The sequence below is a fragment of the Corapipo altera genome, unplaced genomic scaffold (genome assembly GCF_003945725.1).
Source record: "Corapipo altera isolate COAL_440 unplaced genomic scaffold, ASM394572v1 61, whole genome shotgun sequence".
Classification (NCBI taxonomy): domain Eukaryota; kingdom Metazoa; phylum Chordata; class Aves; order Passeriformes; family Pipridae; genus Corapipo; species Corapipo altera.
This window is the reverse complement of record NW_020884910.1, coordinates 1-21,785: the sequence shown is the minus strand read 5'-3', so window position 1 is coordinate 21,785 and position 21,785 is coordinate 1. Positions and strand designations below refer to the sequence as shown.

The 21,785-nt window shown below is 35.4% G+C and overlaps 1 protein-coding gene across 1 annotated transcript in view; it reads right to left on the bottom strand.

The window, feature by feature from the left end:
* The window catches only part of ABI3BP (ABI family member 3 binding protein), a gene marked incomplete at its 5' end in the record, with an annotated part of 58,714 nt that extends 37,551 nt beyond the window's left edge, over nucleotides 1-21,163 (bottom strand). Inside the window, 18 exons of the mRNA XM_027653626.1 lie at nucleotides 310-384; nucleotides 1,994-2,068; nucleotides 2,543-2,617; nucleotides 3,278-3,352; nucleotides 5,591-5,665; nucleotides 6,293-6,367; nucleotides 7,617-7,691; nucleotides 8,483-8,557; nucleotides 9,433-9,480; nucleotides 10,772-10,846; nucleotides 11,345-11,392; nucleotides 12,966-13,040; nucleotides 13,526-13,573; nucleotides 14,646-14,714; nucleotides 17,876-17,956; nucleotides 19,162-19,227; nucleotides 20,462-20,536; nucleotides 21,086-21,163. Of these exons, the coding sequence (XP_027509427.1) occupies nucleotides 310-384; nucleotides 1,994-2,068; nucleotides 2,543-2,617; nucleotides 3,278-3,352; nucleotides 5,591-5,665; nucleotides 6,293-6,367; nucleotides 7,617-7,691; nucleotides 8,483-8,557; nucleotides 9,433-9,480; nucleotides 10,772-10,846; nucleotides 11,345-11,392; nucleotides 12,966-13,040; nucleotides 13,526-13,573; nucleotides 14,646-14,714; nucleotides 17,876-17,956; nucleotides 19,162-19,227; nucleotides 20,462-20,536; nucleotides 21,086-21,163 (1,263 nt within the window). The remainder of the gene's footprint in view (nucleotides 1-309; nucleotides 385-1,993; nucleotides 2,069-2,542; nucleotides 2,618-3,277; nucleotides 3,353-5,590; nucleotides 5,666-6,292; nucleotides 6,368-7,616; nucleotides 7,692-8,482; nucleotides 8,558-9,432; nucleotides 9,481-10,771; nucleotides 10,847-11,344; nucleotides 11,393-12,965; nucleotides 13,041-13,525; nucleotides 13,574-14,645; nucleotides 14,715-17,875; nucleotides 17,957-19,161; nucleotides 19,228-20,461; nucleotides 20,537-21,085) is intronic.
* Nucleotides 21,164-21,785: the final 622 nt, after the last annotated feature.

Here is a 21,785-nt window from a genome sequence, read left to right as displayed (position 1 = left end):
CTGGAAGATATATTTCATTAGTAAGTCAGACAAAATCAGAAAAGATGATCAGGCAATGCCTTTTTACATGACTCCTCAGCCTTGTACATGAGGTACTTATTTCTAGAAAAGATTTCATGAAGAAGAAAAGTGCCTGGAAAATTAAAACCAGCAATACTTTGTACATGCACTGGAATGTAACTAACAAATGAACATGACATAAAGACATATTGAGGTATTTCTGTTGATTAAAGTGTAAGTTTAGCTATATAGCAAAAGCAGAGAAAGTAAAGTTTTAAGAAAAATAAACTGACATAATATTCTCATTACCCAAAGGTATTTTGGACCCATCAACAACATGAACTGTAACAAGGTTAATTGATCCCAGGTGTGTTGCCCTTGGAGCTATAAAAAATAAACCATTGTTCTGTGAGAAGGGAAATTAAAGAAGTTGGATTTCACAAAGGATCTGTCTCCATTATTTCCTAAAAACCTATCTACACATCTGCTAAGACAATTTTAACAGATATGAGACAGAAACATGTTCTGATTAGTCTGGATGTATTTTCATGCTGACAGCCAGACAGTGCAATGATTGTTCTGGGCCCCCACTAACTTCAGAACAAATGCCCTAAAGGTGGAGTTCTGACAGTCTTTGGTCTTTTTTGTACTTAGTATATTAACTTACTCTTCCATAAAACATTTCTAAAAGCTCATAGTGACATATTTATCTTTCAGACCTCATTCAAACTTGATTGAATTTATTGAAAGATATCTAAATTACTGAATGAAGAAGACAGACTGGCAGGTAGAGACACACACTCCATGCCTCTTTGTCTTTCAGAAATAAGGTTAAAATATGGAAGCTGGAAAATAACCTACTTACTAGCAAAAAGAGCAGTGGCTAAATAGTGACATTTGTATTTAACAATAAAAATTTTTTACTGTTTTTCCTAACACTAGTTTGCTTTGCACATACGCAATTATAATGATCTAAATCTTAAAAGAATAAACCTCTAACTTCTGTTTTCTAAAATTCTTTCCCTAAAAGTAACTTTGTAGTGGTACCAAAAGATGGCACTTGTTAACTATGACATGATTGTAAATAGCACGTATTCAACCAAGACTTGGAATCTGACTTGGTTACTTAACAGCCTTTCAAAATAAGGCATTTAGAACAGAAATCTTATTCATGAACTGTTCAGTTTGATGTTCATAGTAATATATATGTACGTATAGTATATATGCATATATATAGATCTTGAATGAATAGGGTGTCTGCTTAAATTCTTTTTTGGCTATGAAAAAAAGTACCAGTCTAAGGGGAAAAAGTGTGCATGAAATTATAAAACTATTCATTGAGTGATTTGTCTTAAACTAAAATATTATCAATTCGGTTGTTAGACCAGAGAGGAAGAAAGATTAGGAGCTGCTCTTTCTTATAACCATGTTGATACTCCTCCTCTAACTATATTTTTCTCCTGTAATCTTCCTACTTGGCAATTTTTATTGAAATAGTTCACACCTAGGTAAAGGTGAGGTATCACCGTCCTTTGTTGTAACTGTGCATCCCTGAATGTACTGAAGTTACTGCAAGAAGTCACTGTGCTGAAGACACTTATACTCTCAGCATCTACTATCTTAGACTGAGATTCTGTAACCAGAGTTTCAAAAGTAACTGAGAAATTGAATCAAATGTATTTAGGCTAATAAAATCACCCAAAAGAAAAGAACTTTGTGAGTGTGACCACAGAAATATATTTTTATTAAAATTAATTGAATTCCTCACATTTTTAATGGCTACTAAACCCGTCCAGCTGCTCTCCATGGAAATGGATGCAATTCTTGGGCACTCAGTTTCATACAATTTATTAACATACTCTCAGCTGAACTATGGTACCAATTTCTGTCTACTTATTATGCATGTCCCATGACTGCAGTACTCAGTGACAGCCGAAAATGTAACTAAGGCAGTGCCACAATAACACTTCTAAAGTTACAAACTGTAAATTACCAGGTTTAGTTTGTGGTACTTCTGGCCAGACAGATGTTTTGGGTTTGGAAGGAATGAGCAGTGTTTCTTTTGGAGCTGAAAGAAAAGGAAAAAGACTATTATTGTGTTCTTCAGGAGTCATGATCCAATGCCATATTTAGCCCACAGAAAATGCATGCCTCAAATGCCTGAAAAAAAGACAATAACAATTCCACGGCTTTCTGGAACCTGAAACAAAATGACTATCCAAAATACAGAAAAGTCTCAGCAGTGTGCTGTAGGATAAGTTGAGTTAGTGGCTAAAATTCTTGATCTAAAAGAAAAAACTGACATTAAATTTGGTTGGAGATCTGACAAATACAGATTTCTGACCAGACATAAGCTGTAGGCTATTTTTGCTTTACGTCTAAAATAGAAATGAGAATCCTCTATACTAAGGTACATGCATGTGGTAGTAGAATGAAGGATAGTGAAATAGTGTTATATAAATACCCATCTGTGTTCTCTAGAAATTTCTCTATTGAAAAAACTGGAAATACCTGCATCTTAACTTTAAGAAAACTTATTTACCCATTGTTGCCCTTGAATGCCCAGTGGTAGTTGAAGATTTTGTAATAATTGGTTGTGGAGTTGTCTGATGTATTGCTGTTAAAGAGAGAATGTGAAGAATCTTAGAATATTTATCTGTAATAGAAACAAATAGCATTCACACTATTTCTAAAACTTTCAAAATGCCCCAACCTAAGGAGTAACAGAATATCTTGAAAATCAACTGCTGACAGATATAGTTATCTTTCTATTAACTTCTGCTATACATTCCCTTAATAACAAAAATGGGAAGCCACACAGCCCCTTGTAACTATTTTTAAAGCTAATTTTTTTCCAGTACAGAGCACAATGTAAGTTGCTAACTTTACAAGCGCATTACAAAGGAATTCTGTTGCATTTCATGAAAAGAAAAAAAAGAATGCTCACAGAGAAGCATCCCTGATTACCAGGAAGTAATCAGAGAGAACTCAATCTATCTAGCCACTGAAATTTGTCAATACCCACATTACTACATTTTAGTCATCATTTGCTATGTGTAATAGAAAGGAGGGAAAACATTTTTTATTTTATATTACATATCTTACTATTATTTTCAGTGTAGTTTTGACATATTTTGGTTTGATTGTCTTAAGTGTAATGCATCTGCTTCAGCAAAAAACTGGCTATGAATAATTCTATTAAGAAGCACAAAACCTGAGGCTAAGGGAAAGAATGATTAAACACAAGCAGATAAAATTAAAAGAATGACTCCATTACCAGGTTTGGTGTGTGGCACTCTTGGTTTTTCAGTTGTTTTTGGTTTGGTATGAATAAACTGTTTTTCAGTTGGAGCTGGAATAAAAACAAACAGCACCCAGAACAATAATTGAAAAAACACACTGCTTTCATAGCACACAAGGATCATAAGTACAATCTGATCTGCAAGAAGGCAAATTATGCAAGGGTAAAGCTGAAAATCAATCAGTTGGAATTCCTGCAAAGAAAGGAAAACTAGTTAAATGGCCACTTACACAAACACATTTCTAAAAAAATATATATACAAATTTCTAGCTTTGCATCAAGCAGTGAAGAATACAGTCATGAACATCACACTGTAAAGTAATGGGGCAAAACCAGACAGTAGTAGTCACCATCTTCCTCATCTGCCATACATGGGTATCTAAGGACAGGTTCTATTTTTCAGTGGGGACTTTGTATCAAACTTGATTTATAAATTAACTTTTTTGCTCTTATATGGGAATGCTTTAATGTTGTTATCTTCACACTCTTCAGTTTAAAATCCTTGTTAAAAAAAAAGGTAGGAATCATTTACTGAAAGAGGTTATTTTAGCTCTTGTTAGATTGTGGTCTACACCGACATCAGAGGTCCCAAATGCCTTAGCCTGTGCATTCTTCATCTCCCTTGTTCTGAAGAATCTCTTTTTTGCAAACAAATATTGCGTTAGGTAGCCCCAGATGTGTTCAACAGGACACCTACTTCATAAAGCTCTATAAGAGATATTGGTTGAATACTAACTTAAGTGTCAATGCACACAGGGAATGCATATTAAACTAGAGACATGGTGAAAAGCATTTCTAATTTCCCCCTCCACAAAAAAGAAAAAACCCCATAGTTTTAAGCCAATAAATAGCTATTGCTATTTCATTAATGGTACCATTTCATTTTCAGAAAAGCACGGTCAATATCTGCCTGAAAATGGGGAATGAGAACTGACTGTGAGGAAAGATTGCTCAAGCAATACTTCCACTGCCCAATACTGCTTGGATTCAGTGACTCTTAATTGGTCCACATCTGAAATTCAGTTAAGAAGAAAGAATAGGCAGCCAGTGTTTCATATATTTAAGCAATTTTTCCCAACATGGGTGACTAGAAGTTAGTAGAGTGGATGGTTTTAAGAATTAGATTAATATTAGATTTAGAGGGTCACCTAGTTGGTCAGTATACTTTATGCTATACTTGATATCTTATAATTTTCTTCTGTAAAATTATACCATGAGGAGTCGTGCTGCTTTCAGCTGGGGAAGAGTTAACTTTCTTCACAGTGGCTGGTATGGGGTGGTGTTTAGGATTTGTGCTGAACATAGGGTTGATAATATAGAGATGTTTTTCTTGCTGTTGAGCAGTGCTTGCACAGAGCCAAGGCCTTTTCTGCTCTCTGTACTGCCACGGTGGCGAGGAGACTGGGGGTGCATGGGAGGTTGGGAGGAGACACAGAAGGGACAGGTGACCCAAACTGACCAAGGGGATCACAGAATCACAGAATAAGGGGAGTTGGAAGGGACCCACAAGGATCATCGAGTCCGACCCTTAGCCCTGCACAGGACCATCCCTGAGAGTCACACCATGTGCCTGAGAGTATCACCCAAACAGTTCTTGATATTCCAGGCCATATGACATCATGTTTATTATATAAAGCTAGGGGGATAAAGGAGTAAGGGGAAGTTTGGAATGATGGTGTTTGTCTCCCCAAGTAGCTCTTACGTATGATGGGGCCCTGCTCTCCTGGAGATGGCTGAAGCAGGTAAGAATGGTAAGTAGGGAATTAATTCTTTGGTTTTTGCTTGTGTGTGTGGCTTTTGCTTCACCTATTAAACTGTTTTTATCTCAATCCATGAGTTTTCTAGCTTTTATTCTTCCAACTCTCTCCCTGATCCTGCTGATGGGGGAGTGAGCAGGTGGCTGGTGGGGGCTTAGTTGCTGGCTGCTGTTAAACAACAACGGGAGTGAAGAAGTAGAGTATTTTAGAATGACATTATCCATACTTCACAAGAAGAAGTTACAAGAATTGCTACGTCTCTTTAAATAAAGTCCCCTTCTACTGGAAAATAGATAACGTGGAGGAATTGCATCATCCTGAGTAGAAGGGCTAGAAGATGAGGAAAAAAACCTTTGAAAGTGAATGGGCTCATGCACTATTACCCTTATCAAGACCAAAGAGTAAGTAAATATCTAGAAGCAGATCAAAATTTCATTATTAGTTTTTAATAAAATGTAATGAGTTCTCTCTAAGATGATCTGCTCTAAAAAGAATGAAAAATAGAATAATTATTTATGAAATACACGATTACCCAATGTTGCCTTTGTTCTTTCAGGAATACGAGGAATCATAGTAGTGTCTGGTTCACCAAAAGTTGGAAAGATCTCTGTTGGAAAAAATGTCAATAAATTATCTGAATAATGAAGAGAATCTCCCTTTCCATCCCACCTCCCTAAAAAATCTTTCAGCACTATACTGTATACACCAGGAAAGGGAACAGCAATGGGCATTTACCCTTAGAAATTTATGGTTACAAAACAGTAACAACCCTTCAGTGAAATCACTGGTTATCACAAATCAGTCAGATGTATTGATGGGGAGTCACGTAATCAAAATATAACTGAAGGGTATCCTCAGTCTAACCTGGACAGAAACGTGTATATAAAGAAAAAGTAATGCAACAACTTTAAGAGGTTTCTCTCATAAGAGCTTCAAAAACATGTTGCAAACTACTGAAGTGTATTGCTCAGATGCAACTGTGGATAACTTGTAATCCTTGATTAAGGCATATATGTGACTACTATTTCTTCTGGTAATATCTGCATAAGATGAAAAAAAACCTTGAACTGCTGAAGTTACCATCAGTGGTAGGAGTTAATTGCAGCACTGCAGAGGTTTCTTAATCTAGAATGATACCTAGATAACAACAAATGCACTGATGACAACTCACCCACCACCCACCCTCAAAGCAGTTGCTCAGTTATCAACCTTGGCAAAAGACCAGATAGTTTACCAGGCTTCCTGTGTGGAGCATCTGGGATGGGAGTTGCTTTAGGTTTAAAGGGAATGTATTGTGGTTCTTTAGAAGCTGGAAAGAAAGATCTGTTTTAGGGATTTATACTTTTCAGAAGTTAGACAGGTTTTGTTTCACAGGCACTGCATGTGTCATGCTTGCTAACAAAAACAATCCCTGCATAAGAGACTAAAAAATCAAGTGTCAGATGCATACAGGAATTCAAAGAGAGAAGAAAATCATGAATGAAAACACTGGGGCAAAATTGATCAAGTAAGCAAAATCTGAACAAAAACTGAAAGAACACAGACAAATAGAGTGGACATGTTTCCACCTGTATTTCAAAGCTCATAACTGCAATACCCATGGCATGCTTGTCTCCTACAAGCGTCAAAGTGTCACACAATATGTGTGACAGGGAAAGCAATTTTCTGTGAAGACAACAAAACAGCTAGAAATCTTTCAATACCTGGAACAGAGTAGAGTTAAGTTCAATAAGTACAAAAGAAAACAAATCAAAACCACAAACAGATAATGTGAAAACCAGACTAATGATATGTAAGCATTGGTCCAAGGAGCAGGGAAGAAATAACCATGACCAGCTCAAGCTAACAAATTTACCTGTTGTTGTCTTTTGTTGTTCAACTGTAAATGTACTAGGTGCCAAAACTTCATAAAAAACATGATACACAGCATTAAGAGTACATATAAGCAAAAGGGTAAAAATACTGCCTTTTACATGACTGATTTATTTTCAATTTAGAACACATTTTTTCCCAATAAATTATTTATTTATGAAATTAGTGAATGTACATTCACTCAAAATAATGTTCAACTGATACTTTCAGAATCGTTATGTGTTACAGAGGTTTGGCAGTTCATGGGTATGTAAATCCCTATTAAGTATATTTTAAGGGTCAAATTCTATTACCAGGTCACATGATCATATGAGTGGTTTGAGTTACAGCTATTTTTAGAATCATACATGAACCATACATGGTTTTCTCTAAGCACCTTTTGATAGGCACAAAAGAGATGCAACTTCTTCCAACTTCTTCTTATAATATTTGTATATTGTCTACCCTGCTATACAGATTATTCATCAGTGATAGCTGTCATGTGGCTGAAAAGCATAGATAATTCATCAAAAATCAGACTTTAAAAAGAGAAATCAGCTCTATCTTCCTTTAAACACCTATATAATAATCATTAGAAAATGTATTTGTAATATGAAGGGATGTTAATCAACATTTGATTCACTGAGGAAGGACAACTTAAAAGAAACACTGAATATTCAAGTACAACAAAACAACAATGTATTTACCAGGTTTTGTGTGTGGTACATCTGGACTTGGTGATGCCCTGGGCTTGGAAGGGACTCGTCGACTTTCCTTTGGACCTGTGAAGGAGAGAAAAGTTTTGAATATGTTATTGAGGATGATAATTCTTGGCCTTGTGAAGATGTGCAAAGTTTTGAACATGTTCTTGAGGTTGATAATTCAGCATATGTCTTTAGATTATTCCTGACAGGAGATTAATTTTCTGCTAAGAAATTTTCTAGAAATTACTTCTATCATTTGCAAATAATCACAAGCAGATCTCCTGTCAATGCAATGAATATTATGTCTGTGCAAAGACTAAAGTGACTTCAATAGTGCAGTGTCAGATTCACTCTTCACTCAGCAGTTTTGAACAGAACTTTCTGCAGAGTAAACTGCTGTAGTTCTAACACTTCCTCTAATTGTGCTTCTCAAGTGTTTCATATTCCAAAAATCTACTGCTCATTTAAATCAACTTTGCATTAAAAAAATTCTACAGCAAAGCAGTCAAAGCAGAAGAAACGTGGAAACTTACCATTAATTTTCAAACAGACAGAACTATTTCCAAAGTTTTGGGAGCAGGAAAGTACAGTAATTTTACACTTGTAATCGAGTAACTAAAAAATACTTCTCTCACACTCTATGAAAATTAAGATGCAAATTTTTCTGTGTACAGGGGTTCAAGGTGAGGGTTAACCCACACATCTCTATCATTTTATGTTATTGACATGTATAAATATATAGCTGATTATCTTGTTCCATGACAGCTATATAGCAGAATTTGATTATGACAGTGGAACTCCTCAATTTTGAAAATTCTCGAACTGATGAAACTTTCATGAACTAAAGGACAAAATATTGATAAGCTTACTTGCTCTAGTTGGAGGAACACGTGGACTGGGTGAAGTTTTAGGTTTGGAAGGCCCTGGACGTGTATCTTTAGGAGCTGAAAGAACGAAACTGGGTTAAACATTACTAAAGTTTTCCAAGGTATCAGTGTCAACTACCACCCACAAAAGTCAATAAAAACAAAGTAAAGATTTGAACCAACGGTATTCTTATGGAAGTGATCCAAAAGAGAGGGTTTTTTAACAAAATCAGACTATAGAGAAAAGAAATAATCTTCTGTGACAAAACATCAACTAAGCATGTGATAGAATTACTGGTTCCACTTAAGAAGAGGATTTAAAAAATAAAAGAAGAAGAAAACAGAATAAGTAGCTTCAAATACAAAAGACACCACTGCTCTGTAATGGAGGCTGTCCTGGAAGGATGCACAGTACCAGATTCAAGTGACAAAAAATCCTTAGTCAAATGGATCTGCCTCAAGAAATCATGTGACCCAAGATCACTGAAGTAATTGTTTTCTGACAGTGAAATCGAGGTTTGAGTGAAACGGAATAATTTTTTAGTCCTCTGTGACAGACTGAATTTCATTTCATAAACTAGAGGGGAAGGGAAGCAGAGAAAGCAAGCTTGCAGCAAATCTGCTCTAAACCAATAATATGAGCAACAGAAACCATGCCTCCTCTACAGTATGACCGAGGACATATAAGTTAGGGTCCTTTTCTGATCTACCTTCTACCTCTTATCATTAAATATTGAAGAAAATTGCCCTATGTTCTGTGTATAACAACTTGAAAGGAACAAGGTTTTTCCTCAATTGTTGTGCAGAAAATAAAAAAAGTGACAGAGAACCTTGACTATTAAATTATTAAGGAACATGAAAAGAAAGGTGAAAAATTTTTGTAGGTCTACTCTTAATGATTTGTGCTGAAGAAGAAAGAAAATCTGACCACTCAAACAAGAAAGCATCATTACCTATTGTTGACTTTGGTTTCTCAGTTCTAAACTTAATTGGTTCCAGAACTGTATTAGCAAAATAAAACAATAAAAACAAGTATTACCAGGAACAATCAAAATATTACTATCACTGTCTCCACAATAATCATACCATCCCTGCTACAGCTGATGACAGATGGTCACTTCTCCCTGAAATTCAACACTTCAGAGTATTGTGTTGCTCAGAATTGCCTCCAGTTCAAGGTAATAGCTCTAATACAGAACAGATCCCAAATATAAATCTAAAGCTTTTGTAAAAACCACAAAGAGACTGTGAGTGGTTTTTCACCTTCATCTTTGTACACTTTCCTGACTTATTTCAAGAGGGTTTTGTTTCAAATAATAGCTGCAGACTTACTGGGGGAAAAAGGAACCCAAGTTATCATCTCTCTGCCCATTTTTTTCAGCAATACCACCTAATACTGCATTTACTTTGGGTACCCATACTGGGTCTGGGTGGGACAGAGTCTGTTTTCTTCATAGTAGCCCCTGTGGTACTACGTTTCAAGTTCATGACTAAGAAAGTGTTGCTAACAACACACAGTGTTTTAGCTATTGCTGATTATGGCTTGTTCCAGCATCAAGGAGTTCTCTGTTTTTAACTCTGCCCCCAACTAAATAGACTGGGGGTGGGCAAGATGCCAGGAGGGAGCACATCCAGGACTGCTGAACCAAATTGACCAATGGGATATTCCCACTCCTATAATGTTATGCTTAGCAACGAAACTTTCCTAAAGGACCCATTGCTCCTAGATTGGCACCGGTCTCCTAGTGGGATGTGGTCGGTGGTATCACTTGGTTCCCCCCCTCCTTTATTTATCCTTCACTCGTTAAACTGTCTTTATCTTGAGCTACAATTTTTTTTCTCCCTTCTGCTCCTCTGATTCTCTCCCCCAAACCACTGTGGGGTGGAATGAGAAAGTGGTTGGTGCGTGCTTAGTTGCTGGCTAGGGTCAACCCTCTACAATACCTCATGCAACAGCTAGTGTGAGTTGCATAACTTACTTTCTCCATCCTTAACTAAATAAAATGATACCCCTCCTTTTCACCTTCGCTTCACCAAAACAAGCAAATTCACACAGAAAAGACCTCTTTTCACTGAGACTTGTACAGAAAATGCTCGCTGTTGCAGTGATTTAAAATATAACAACTGTAGACAGAGATTTTAAACTTACCAGGTTGATTATAAATTCCACAATTTTATCACACAAGGAATATATGTGCAAGGGATACATATAAATCTGAAGCTCCACTGATCACCGTAGATTTCATAAGACACACATATCAGTATGAAAATATAAAGAAACAATGTACTTGCCAGGTTTTGTTTGTGACATCTCTGAGCTTGGTGGTGTTCGGGGTTTGGAAGGAACATGGTGTGGTTCCTTAGGGACTGAAAAAAGAAATAATTTCAAGAACTCATCCTGACAGAAGACATAATGTTAAAAAAGAATACATGCCTTTGGGACCCTCTGGAAACATCAAAAAATTGAGTAATGGAGGTATACGAAAGCTTGGTATATGAAAAAACAGTGCTGATGGAGAACCTCTGTAACAGGATAGCATAAAGCAAGGCCAGTATGGATGGACCAATATAAAAGGTGAAGCAGCACATGACAGAAACTGAGCATAGAGACAAGTAGTCAAAGGTAGATTGTGGTGCTTCTGTCCACTTTACAGAATGCATTTGTGTGAAAAAAAAAAACAAACAGAAAAGATGATTATTAATTGTTAGTATAAAATCATCAAAAAATCCCTTACAGGATGAAATTTAATAACAAAAAATTATGATGGTGGAGTACAATGAATACTTGTGATGCTCAGTATACACTGAGAGAAAAGCTGAATGTGATGGTCCCAAAGTGATATACCCTCTAGGTAAAACTGTTACCTATTGTTGGTTTTAGTTGATCAGTTCTAAATGTTATGGATTCCAGGACTGTATTGGAAACAAACCATAGAAGACATTTTGAAAATTGAAGAGAATAACTCCACTTATAATTAGTATTACTTGACTAGTAACTGCTTTCTGAATAATGTAATATGTATACTGTCTCATAAAGAAACAGTTACCTTTAAAGAAGTCTCTGAGAAAGCAGTGTAACCTGCAAGATAATGTGAGCTTTGTTCTCCCATGGGCTTCAATGAGATAATCAAATATAGAGCATTATGTTATTCAAAAATGGCTTTCTAGAGACACAAATATCTTCCTTTTGTGGTGTATTTCAGATGTAGTTTACAGTTGGAATCGGAGACTATTTGCTTGTCTACTGTATGCTGTGTTATTAAAGAGCACTATGGTGTATTGTGTTGCACAGTCATATTATTTAGCTCTAAACCGGCATGGATCTAAAATAAAACTGTATGTTTAGGAACCATAAGGGTGTGAAATTGATGGTATACCTCTCTGTGTCAATTTTTCTTTATGGATTACAATAAAAAAGAAAAAAATTCTTTTGATCTTTTAAGACTATCACAAGGTAAGTGGATGATGCTATAGAAAAAGTTCTGTATATTATAGATTCTTGAAGAAACAGTAAGTTGCTGTGTTGGTTTTTTGTTTTGTTTTGTTTTTTTAAACACAGAACAGTACAAGCTTGTAACATTTGTGTGACAAAACCATTAATCATTTTTGAGAAGGCCAGACTACCATAATAATGAAAAATGGCCACAGAGGTAAAAGCTGAGTTAATGAGAAGCTGCATTTTAAGGTGCAATTTGGAAACAATGTTTTATAATCAGCTGTCACGGTTAAAAAATTATGAGAGGACAAGGTTTTTTCTTTTCTTTTCTACAAGAGACAATCACATCTAAGAGATAACATCAGATTTAAAAAAAATATTGCTTCAAGTCTACAGTTTAAAGGTCTTCATTAAATTCGTTATCATTAAATTTTTCACATTTACCAAAAGATAACATATGTTAATATTTGATACCCTTGCAATTTCCTGTTGATATTACAAACTGGATAGCAGGGCCAGAAAGTAATTTTTCCTACCTACTACTGAATTCAACTGTACTCATATTTAATGACATAAAAATCCAGTATTTTGAAATAGTAATTAAATGATCGTTAATGCCAATAAATATAAACAAATACCAACTATGTACTGGGCAATTTCTCATGTAGAAAGTAATAATGTCATGAAATTAAGGTTTTGTTACTTAAAAAGGAAACATAACATATTTATTCTAACAATGCAAAGCAGTGTGCGAAATAATTGTACCACCCAAGTAGCTGCAGTGCACACATTAATTGCTTGGTATTTGCTTTAGTTAGCACAGTTAATCTGAGCGTAACAAAATTATTCTCATCCTGTTGCCCTGAAGTAAGAGAGATTTATTCTTTTGCATGATGAAAAATACCTAGCAAATAAACTGCAAATAAATTGCTGAGCACAGCAGAACAGAACCCCATTATGTTTTAATTGGCTCAGGTAACTAAACAGCTGCTCAGAAATACATTTCAATCCAATATAAACTGAATCAGAAATAATCACAAAGCAGTTTACCATCTTTGGCTTGTGGGATATGAGGTTTGGGTGAAGTTTTAGGTCTAGAAGGAACACGTTGAGTCTCCCTTGGAGCTGGAAGAGAAAACATGGGTAATAAGCACAGCAATTTAACAAATCTGATACCAGATGAACACACAAGCACAGAAACCTCACACCTGCAACCAAGAAGTCTCCTTGTAGGAAGTAGGAAAGTCAGGTAATATTCTCCATGTGTTTACAACAATCTAAACAGGAAAGTGGAATTTTAGTAATTTTTGAAGCTTAGTTGTTTGTTGGGTTTTTGTTTTGTTTTCATAAAAACTGAAACAAACACAAACAAGCATAATTATGAGAAAGGTGATTGAGAGCTGCCAGAATAATTTTCTTAAAAACCAGGTAATATTCCAGTTGTGAAGAGAGCAATAAGCCCAATGGTCATGAATGCCAAGCAAAAGAATTACCTAGAAGGAAAATGAAGTTAAATGAAACAATCCTAAGGCATAAGGTGATTAACTTCAGTGATGCTTTCTGTGATGGAAAAAAGCAGACATGACAGCTGGCCAAGGAAATATCATTACCTATCGTTGGCCTTGGTGGTTCAGTTCTAAGTGTAATAGGATCCAAGACTGCAACAGAAACAGTGTGACAAAGTAAGTGTGGAATATACTCCAAAAACCTAAAATTACTACACGGATATGTATAAAAGCAGATGCTAATACAACACCACGGTAATGTGGATCTTCAAACTAACTTTTACTTTTTAAAACCATGGGCAATTAAAGTTCCTAATAATACAGGTTAAATAAGAAATATATAATTGGGCAAACTTGATGGCAACAGAAGCAAAAATATGAGCATAGAAATCAGTAAATCTTAGAACAAGCAAGAGAAGTGATCACGGAGCTTAACCCAGAGAGGAACTCTTGATACACAAAAATGTCAGGAATCTCCAAATTGAAGTCTGTTACTACTTGAAAGTAGCATACTGATCATGACAAGGCAATTGAATTTTTCCTCTAAGGTAAGCAATTAAGCAGAGGACTAAAAGGCTGCTATTGGTACAGCTTACTTACTAATTATTGGTACAACTTACTTAAGTAAGTACAGCATACTTACTAATTATCTGAAAAAACTTATTTTGGTAAAACCTCTTAGGTTTTTTTCATTAGATCCGTTTACAATTTGGATAACAAAACCAATATATCATGTCCTTTTCCTCCTCACAAACTATGCCAAATGGGAAAAAAAATTGTGAAATGGTGGAATCTATAAAAATTTCCTGGCAGTAAAGAAAATACATTAAAATAATACTAATGCATAAACTCTCTCCTCTAAAGGCATTAACAAAGTAGCATTAAACATACAGACATACACACCTAAAGACAGAACCTTTTCTATAGCCCATACTCACTTATCTCCCAAAATCTGCTATACATCCACTGATTTTAAAAATGGGCTTCACAACAAATAAAACTATAAAACTTTGATTGCAATTGATGCTTTTGATACTACCTCTTAGAAGACATCTACATGCCAGAAACATTGAGAAGTAATAAAGCATCAAGATTATACTTCCATTTGTTTGGGTTTGGGCCACATATGAATAAGCAAGAAGCCTACAGGAAATGGTGCTTTCAACTGCACATATTATTAGACCAGTGAAAAGAAGAATCACTAAAGATGACTCATAATCATTACCCTCTGCAGTCTTTGGACGTTCATATGTGTAGGGACTCCTAGTAGTGACTGACACTGGAATGGTTGCTGCTGGAATAAAGAGAATTTTCTTGAGAGAAATACAGAGAAATACTATTTTTCAGCTGCTGGTATGGTTCAGCTGCTCTTGCTTCCCAGTCAAAATCCACCTCCTCCCAGCTATTCAGAAACACTGAGTAAATGATAAATTTACTGAATGTTCATAACTACCCTGTGTGACTTTTGTGGCTCTTAAAAATTAAAAAGTGTATTTATGCTACAGGAACACAACAGCAGAGGACCCCTCTAAATCTTTATCTTCCTGTTCTACTTAAGTTTTTTTCTCCTTCTTTTTATGGCTAAAAAGAAACAGTGGCAGAGAAATCCTTTTTCTTTGATAAATCTTTCTATTTATTTTCCTGAGTTTCTTCCATAGTGATGCAAAGGTTAGATGTGAAAGACTTCAGGTGTAAATAACTGTAAAGTCACAGAAGGCAAGGCTGAAGATCCCAGTAGATTAACTAGTGCCACAGTACGTTAGATAATCAAGTTAACAAGCTTCCTGACTCTATCTACAGTACTTAATTAGGTTTGAAAGGGATGAACTCCAAAGACTCTGAAAAATATAAGGATCTTTGAAGACAAAGTTTGTAGAATTATTTAGTATTAGCATGGTTTTACAACTGGAGTCCATTTTCATTCCTAAATACATCTATGGTCATTAAGTAACCTCTGTTCTTATCCAAACCTACAAACTTTACTTCATTTTTTTACTCTGCTTTGACTCTTCTCAGTCTATCTTCTTTTACCTATACTTGCACAACACATACTTTAATTAGGAAAGAAAAAGTGATTGGTGAATGTTGTACAATGTGCCTAAAATTATATTTTTGGACATACTGGTGACTTGTCATGATGAAATTCACAAGCATTTCAAGACTCACAAGTACACTTATTTCAAGGAAATTACCTTAAAATACAATAAAACCTGAGACCTTCTAAAACTCTGTCAGTTTAGATACAAAATGACTTTATTAATTTAAAAGTCTCTATTTCCCTGCATGAAGGTTTCTGGTGAGGGGATTATATCTGGGAGGATTGTGTTTAAGTTAAAAAGACTGAATTATTTCAGAATTTTAATTTTCCCCTAATTTATTTTCTGACATTTTTAAACAGTTACTGGTTGATGTATTTGATACTATTGCCACTACTCGAAGAAAGCAAAATATTCCAAAATTTCTTCAAGACAAATAATTTAAGTAAAGTAGTTACCCAGAGAGGTTATGGAATCTCAGTCCCTGGAGAGACTGAAAAGCTTTTCCAGAAAGAAAATGTTGCAGTGCAGTTGGGTGCATGATAGAAAATTCATTATCATTTCCTGTTCTGAAAAATTGAGAACTTAGTATGTTTAGATAGAGTTGTTCATTCTAACAATAGTATAGGTGAGGACAATGGCTGGGTGTGATCACGTTGGCAACAAAAACTCTTTTTCATCCAGGTAATAGATTCAATTATCCAAATATCAAGAAACAGAATGGAGCTGTGAACTTCCACTAGAATGTATAATTTGTTGTTTGGAAGGATTGAACATTGTTTCTATGTTTGGGGTTTTTTAAATGAAGGTTTTTTCTCCACTGAAAATCAGAAACTGCACAAAAGACGTATTAACAATGAGAGTCAAAATTAACTTTCAGGATCTCTGTTTGACTCAAAGTGGGTCATTAGTAAGTCCCTGATCACGTATGAATTTGTCACATATTCTTCATTACTTTGATTCAATGTTAAGGAAAGTTGACAACGACTGTCGTGACACGAGTTTCTAATTTAGTCTGAACTCCGAAGTGAGCGGGAACATCCTGCTCTTTGACCATTTTGCCACCCACCCAAAAGCCAGGTTCTCCCCATGCATATTTTATGCCTCAAATAATATCTTCTGAACAAAAATATCATCATTCGTTACATCAGAATAATGCCAATTTCACAATTACCTACCTACAGGAAAAACCTTACAAGCTTTATTGTGATTAAAAAGTGTGTATTAGGATTCCACCTGATTGATGAGAGAAACCACCAACAAGGAAAGGACAAGGAAGAGGCATGAGTACACAGAATCATGATACTTTTTTTGTAGTCATATAGAAACTTGTTATATAGCTATTCAGTGTGGAAACATCAGTATAAAATCTTGATCTTGTCAGTCCAAGGGCGTAAAATAATTTCATGCAATAGTTTTCAAATGAGTTGGTTTTTTTCTCTGCTGTTTCAAAAAACAGCATGCTGGATTCAGATCTATATACAGACATAGGCATCTACAGCAGAGACAAGAGTAATTATTCTTGTAATACAACACTGGACTTCCTACACTAAAAATTATGTAGCAGCTGTAATCAGCACGAAAAACTAATTATACACACCACTTTGAGACAGTTCCAAGTCATAAGTACCATTCAGTTAAACAAGCTTCCCAGGGAATAATTTGGTCTGAAGAGAGTAATTTCTTTTTACGAGCAAAAAATAATTTGCAGGGAATCTGGAAAGAATTTAATAAAATTGTCTGATCTCTTCCAGCATTAAGTGAGACATTCTTACAATAAACAATTGTGCAATTTTAAGCTTTTTAACTTCATTATAAACCATGTAACACTATAAATATTTGTGTAACTGTATTTACTTATTCTCCAGGTCCAGAAAATACCAGGTGTATTTTATTCTCTGCCATACATCATAGACCAAATTCAACTCCAGTGTGAAGGTGCTATTTGAGATCACAGAATATGCCTTTAGGAAATTCCAGAACAGAATTCCACTCTTATTTCCACAGTTTCAATTAAGTCTACATATGCATTAATGATCACTGAATCAATAAAAATCCTACTGTTCTATGTAAGATGCTAGAACCATCAGCAAAGCAGGAGAATTTACATGTTCCAGGCTCTATGCTGAACTAAGTTGGAAAATTTGAAATGATTTTGAAATGAAAAGCAGGAAAACAACTTGTATCAATGCCTGTGTGTGAGTTGGTGATTTAGGATACAAAAGTTAAAAGTTTTCTTGGTTTGCTTCTTTTTTTTTTTTTTTCTTTTTTGGATTCAATACAAAAATATTATTCCTCAAAGAGGAATTCCTCATCTTTCTGATGGTTAAGTGCCAAACTTCACACAGAATAAATTTAAGCTAAAATACACTACTTAAGTGATAAACTATAACAAATGATGGCTATGGAAGTGAGTTACCAGGTTTAGTTCGTGGCTTTTTGGGTCTGGCAGATGGTCTAGGTTTAGATGCAGAAGGTGTGAGTTTTGCTTCTTTAGGAGCTGAAAGAAATATACTGGATTATAAGTTTATCCTTTCCACTTTATCACATAAAAATGAGAAGGGCAACAAATGGCTACTGGGAACAAGAGCAAATGGTAAAATCAGATATGCCAAGAGGGTTTCTCAAAAACCTTCCTAAGCCTTCACTACCCCAGCAAAATCCCTGCTTGTTCTTCACTGCAAAATAAAGTAGATTTAAAATATGTAATTGTAACTTGCAATCAGATTCTAATGTTCCTCTAATTAAGTTAGCAAATTCATTTTTGCAAGATACTTAAGAAGTAAAACAATAGTCCTTTTTATCCTTCTGAATTCCAGGTCAATTTAAAGCCATCAGAAGACATAAATAGACAAAATATGCAAAAATGTCCTCAATTTTCAGCACTATAAAGAAATTACTGGCAGGCACCTGGAAGAACATGGAATCAATAATAAAAAACAGAATTGCTTCATAACTGTAGTCGTTGAATTCTGCTAATAAAATAGAAGTAGCATCATGTAAATAGTAAAAATTAAGAACGACCAGTCCTAGAAATCTTTTTCCCCCTAAACATGCATGGGCTGGAACTATAATTCACTAATCTGACTGTTTGTCTGACCTCGGATGAACTTTAAGGTCAGTTTTGGGCAGTATAGGCAGCAATTTTGTTCATCTTTAAAAAAGCAGGACTCTTGAGACTGCTTCATTGCAGTAGGCACAGTGGAAAAGTGTTTGACATTTACGGTGAGACATGAAGTGACTGAGAGGTGTTTTTCAAACCAAAATGACATTCAGAAGGATTTATAAAACAGTAGAATTACCACATTCACCTAGTGCCACAGGAATCCTTCATTGAGTGTTCTAGGATTAGCACCCACAATATTACCTTTGCACTTGGCTTTTCAATTGCGTTTCCAAGGGGTTTGTGGTTATTTCTGAGGGTAAAGGGTGTTGGTGTAGAAAAACTCCCAATAAAATGGAACACAATTCTCATTCCCAAAATTTTACTGTACCATAGGACTAGAGGAAATGTATGGGAAAAAAAATTGCTTTCTTCTTCTCCTGAGCTTAGAAGAACAATTCTGAATGCTTATCTCCTAACTTTTTCCCTCTTTCAGAAAAATGGATTAAACACAGTACAAGCTATGAGATGAAGTAGCAGAGTCCAGATAGTGGCTTGGACTGCAAAGAAGAGTGACCAACAGCTACAAAACCATGTGTTACCTAGTGTTGCTCTTGGTTGCTCAACAGTCTGAGAAGTTTTAGGCTCCAAAAGTGGTGGTTTAGGAGCTAGAAAAGAAAAATTCAAGTGTAATCAAACCAATCAGTAGATGTATTAGCAGCAAGCCAAGAGGGTTATAATTCCAAAAGTTCAGGGGAGTTGTTTTTTAAACAGTCTAGAGAAACCTTACTCTTATGCGTAGGACTCTACACTCCTTTTAGTTTTGTTTCCTACGAAATTGCACACTGTATGCTTTGTATGAGTCTGTTTCTAAGGCTCCTTCCCCATTTTTACGTTCTCAGGACATTTTCATCTGTTATTTGATTCAACTAGCAAATAGATTTACGTTTCGGAAGAACAGTGAGAAAGGATGGATGAGGTTTTTGACTGAAGAAAAGAATGTGGTCTATAACAAATACCAGAGAATCTATGTGAAAGAGGAAACTTCTAAATACCAAATTCTTTCTGAAGTGTTAAATGAGTACCTACAGTACATTGTAAGAGAGGTATAAGACGACAAAGACAGCTCCTACTTTTTACTGACCTGTCTGTTTATAAGACATGAGAACAGAAACATTTTAGGGCTCTAGTAATCCACACTGTAATACTTATTGGTCCAGCACCTGAATCACTAAAGGAGGCAAATTAATTTCTCTTAGTGCCAAATAAGAAGAAAATTAGTAGATATCTGGTTTTTTGAACAAAAAGTAGAAAAGGAAAAAAACGTGACACCATGACAATGTTCCTATAGTCAAAGAATAAATTTCATGTGTATAGGAAAGTTTTTCTTCTACTTTGAGAAAGATCTCCTGTTTCCACTAAAATGGCAATGCTTTTCATTGGGTTCTCTACAGAAGGATTGCTGATCACATGAGCAGTACTTTACTTTCAATCAACAAACTCTTTGGACTAGCAAAGATGTCATCTTTGCCATAGTATGTCTGTGGGAGATGGGGATTGGCAAGGGAGATTATAGAAATAAGAATAACACATATTGCTCATACAAGGGATATTAATACACCCTTGTGCCACCCAGAAGAATTTTCTCATTCCAGTCCTTTAGAAAGGTTACAGGACTAGAGAACTTGTTTATGTTTTTATCACTGGACCCAAATGCATAAAACTGATGAGTTTAACTCTCATTCCTTATGTTAGGCAACATCAAATGATCAATTTAAGAATGATGAGCTAATCAGGATGCTTATGTATTGCATCCTATCCCTTTTAGGAAGTTTCACTTAGATATTTTTAGTGAACACATCTCTCTGCATACCAACTTATAAAAATGGTGCGCGCAATTACCAGGTTTCACATCCTGTACTTCTGGGGTAGCAGATGGTTTCAGTTTAGAAGGAATAAGTGGTATTTCTTTTGGAGCTGAAAGAAAGAGCTCAGTTTGCAATCAAAAATTGTTTAACAAGCATTTCCCATAACAAACAGCACATGTCACAAGTTTATATTGAAGAAGAGACAACTTAGTATGGAATGTCAAAGATAGCTGATGAAACAGGATTTTAAAATGTGGAATGGAGATGATACTGAAATGCTGTGCATTGATCAGAAATAAGATTGTGTGACTCTAAAACAATAAAAATTTCCATTTTGAAAGCTTTACAGACACAATCAGCACATGCGTGTGCATTGGGAGTAAAACAGATAGACAGAACACTCATAAGAGAATGATGATGTTTTGTCATGCAAGAGGTAAGTTTTACTTCTCTGAGACAGTAAAACCATCCAGAACTATGTTCTCATACACAAATATGTCAAGAACAATCAGTCTAATGAAAATGGAAGGACAAGACTCTCTAACCAGGAAAAAGAATGTTTATGCATGTGAGACAATATGCTGAAAGAAATGCATTCAAATGGGATGAAGTGCTCAAAACAAACACAGAGTTTTTCACTGGGTGAAAACAACATTACCTAATGTTACCCTTGGCCATTGAAAAGGACGAGAAGTTTTAGGTGTGAAAGATTCCAGAATGGATTCACTTGTTGCTGCTGGAAGAAATTATGACAGTCATAAGAGAGCAAAGAGCTAATGGAAGAAACTCTTCTTTCTTAAGCAAAAACAAATTTGTTTTTACAAGAACAACAAATATTTAACTAATGCTTGGACAGTTAAGTATCTATTAGGGAGAAACTCAGAGCTGCACAGAGCTTCAGTCACTATAAATTGGCACATTTTTGATGGATGTTTATTTCCTCCTGCCTTCATTGCAACTGCTCTGGATCTCAATCACTGCTGAGTAAGATTTTAAGCAGAGCTCTTGAACATTTTGGGTTTTGGTGCAATACTCAAGGGAGGTGATATTGTGTAAAATGCAGGAATTTATTGAAGAGGACATGTTAAACAATTTGTCAGGCATTAAAACATACAACATTTGGAGAAGAAAGCTGACAGCTGATCCAACCATGGCTTCAGTCCAAAAGCATTGTGTCTATGACTGTTAACCAATTTCATGCTGTTAAGGATACACTATCCTTAATCTTTTTAACAAGGCTGCAACAATAAAATGCAGCCTACAGCTCACATCACAGTGTTTTCATCATAACTACATACAAATACTGTTTCTCAATTATCTATGTGGGATATTTTTCAAAATACTGAAAGAGACTCATG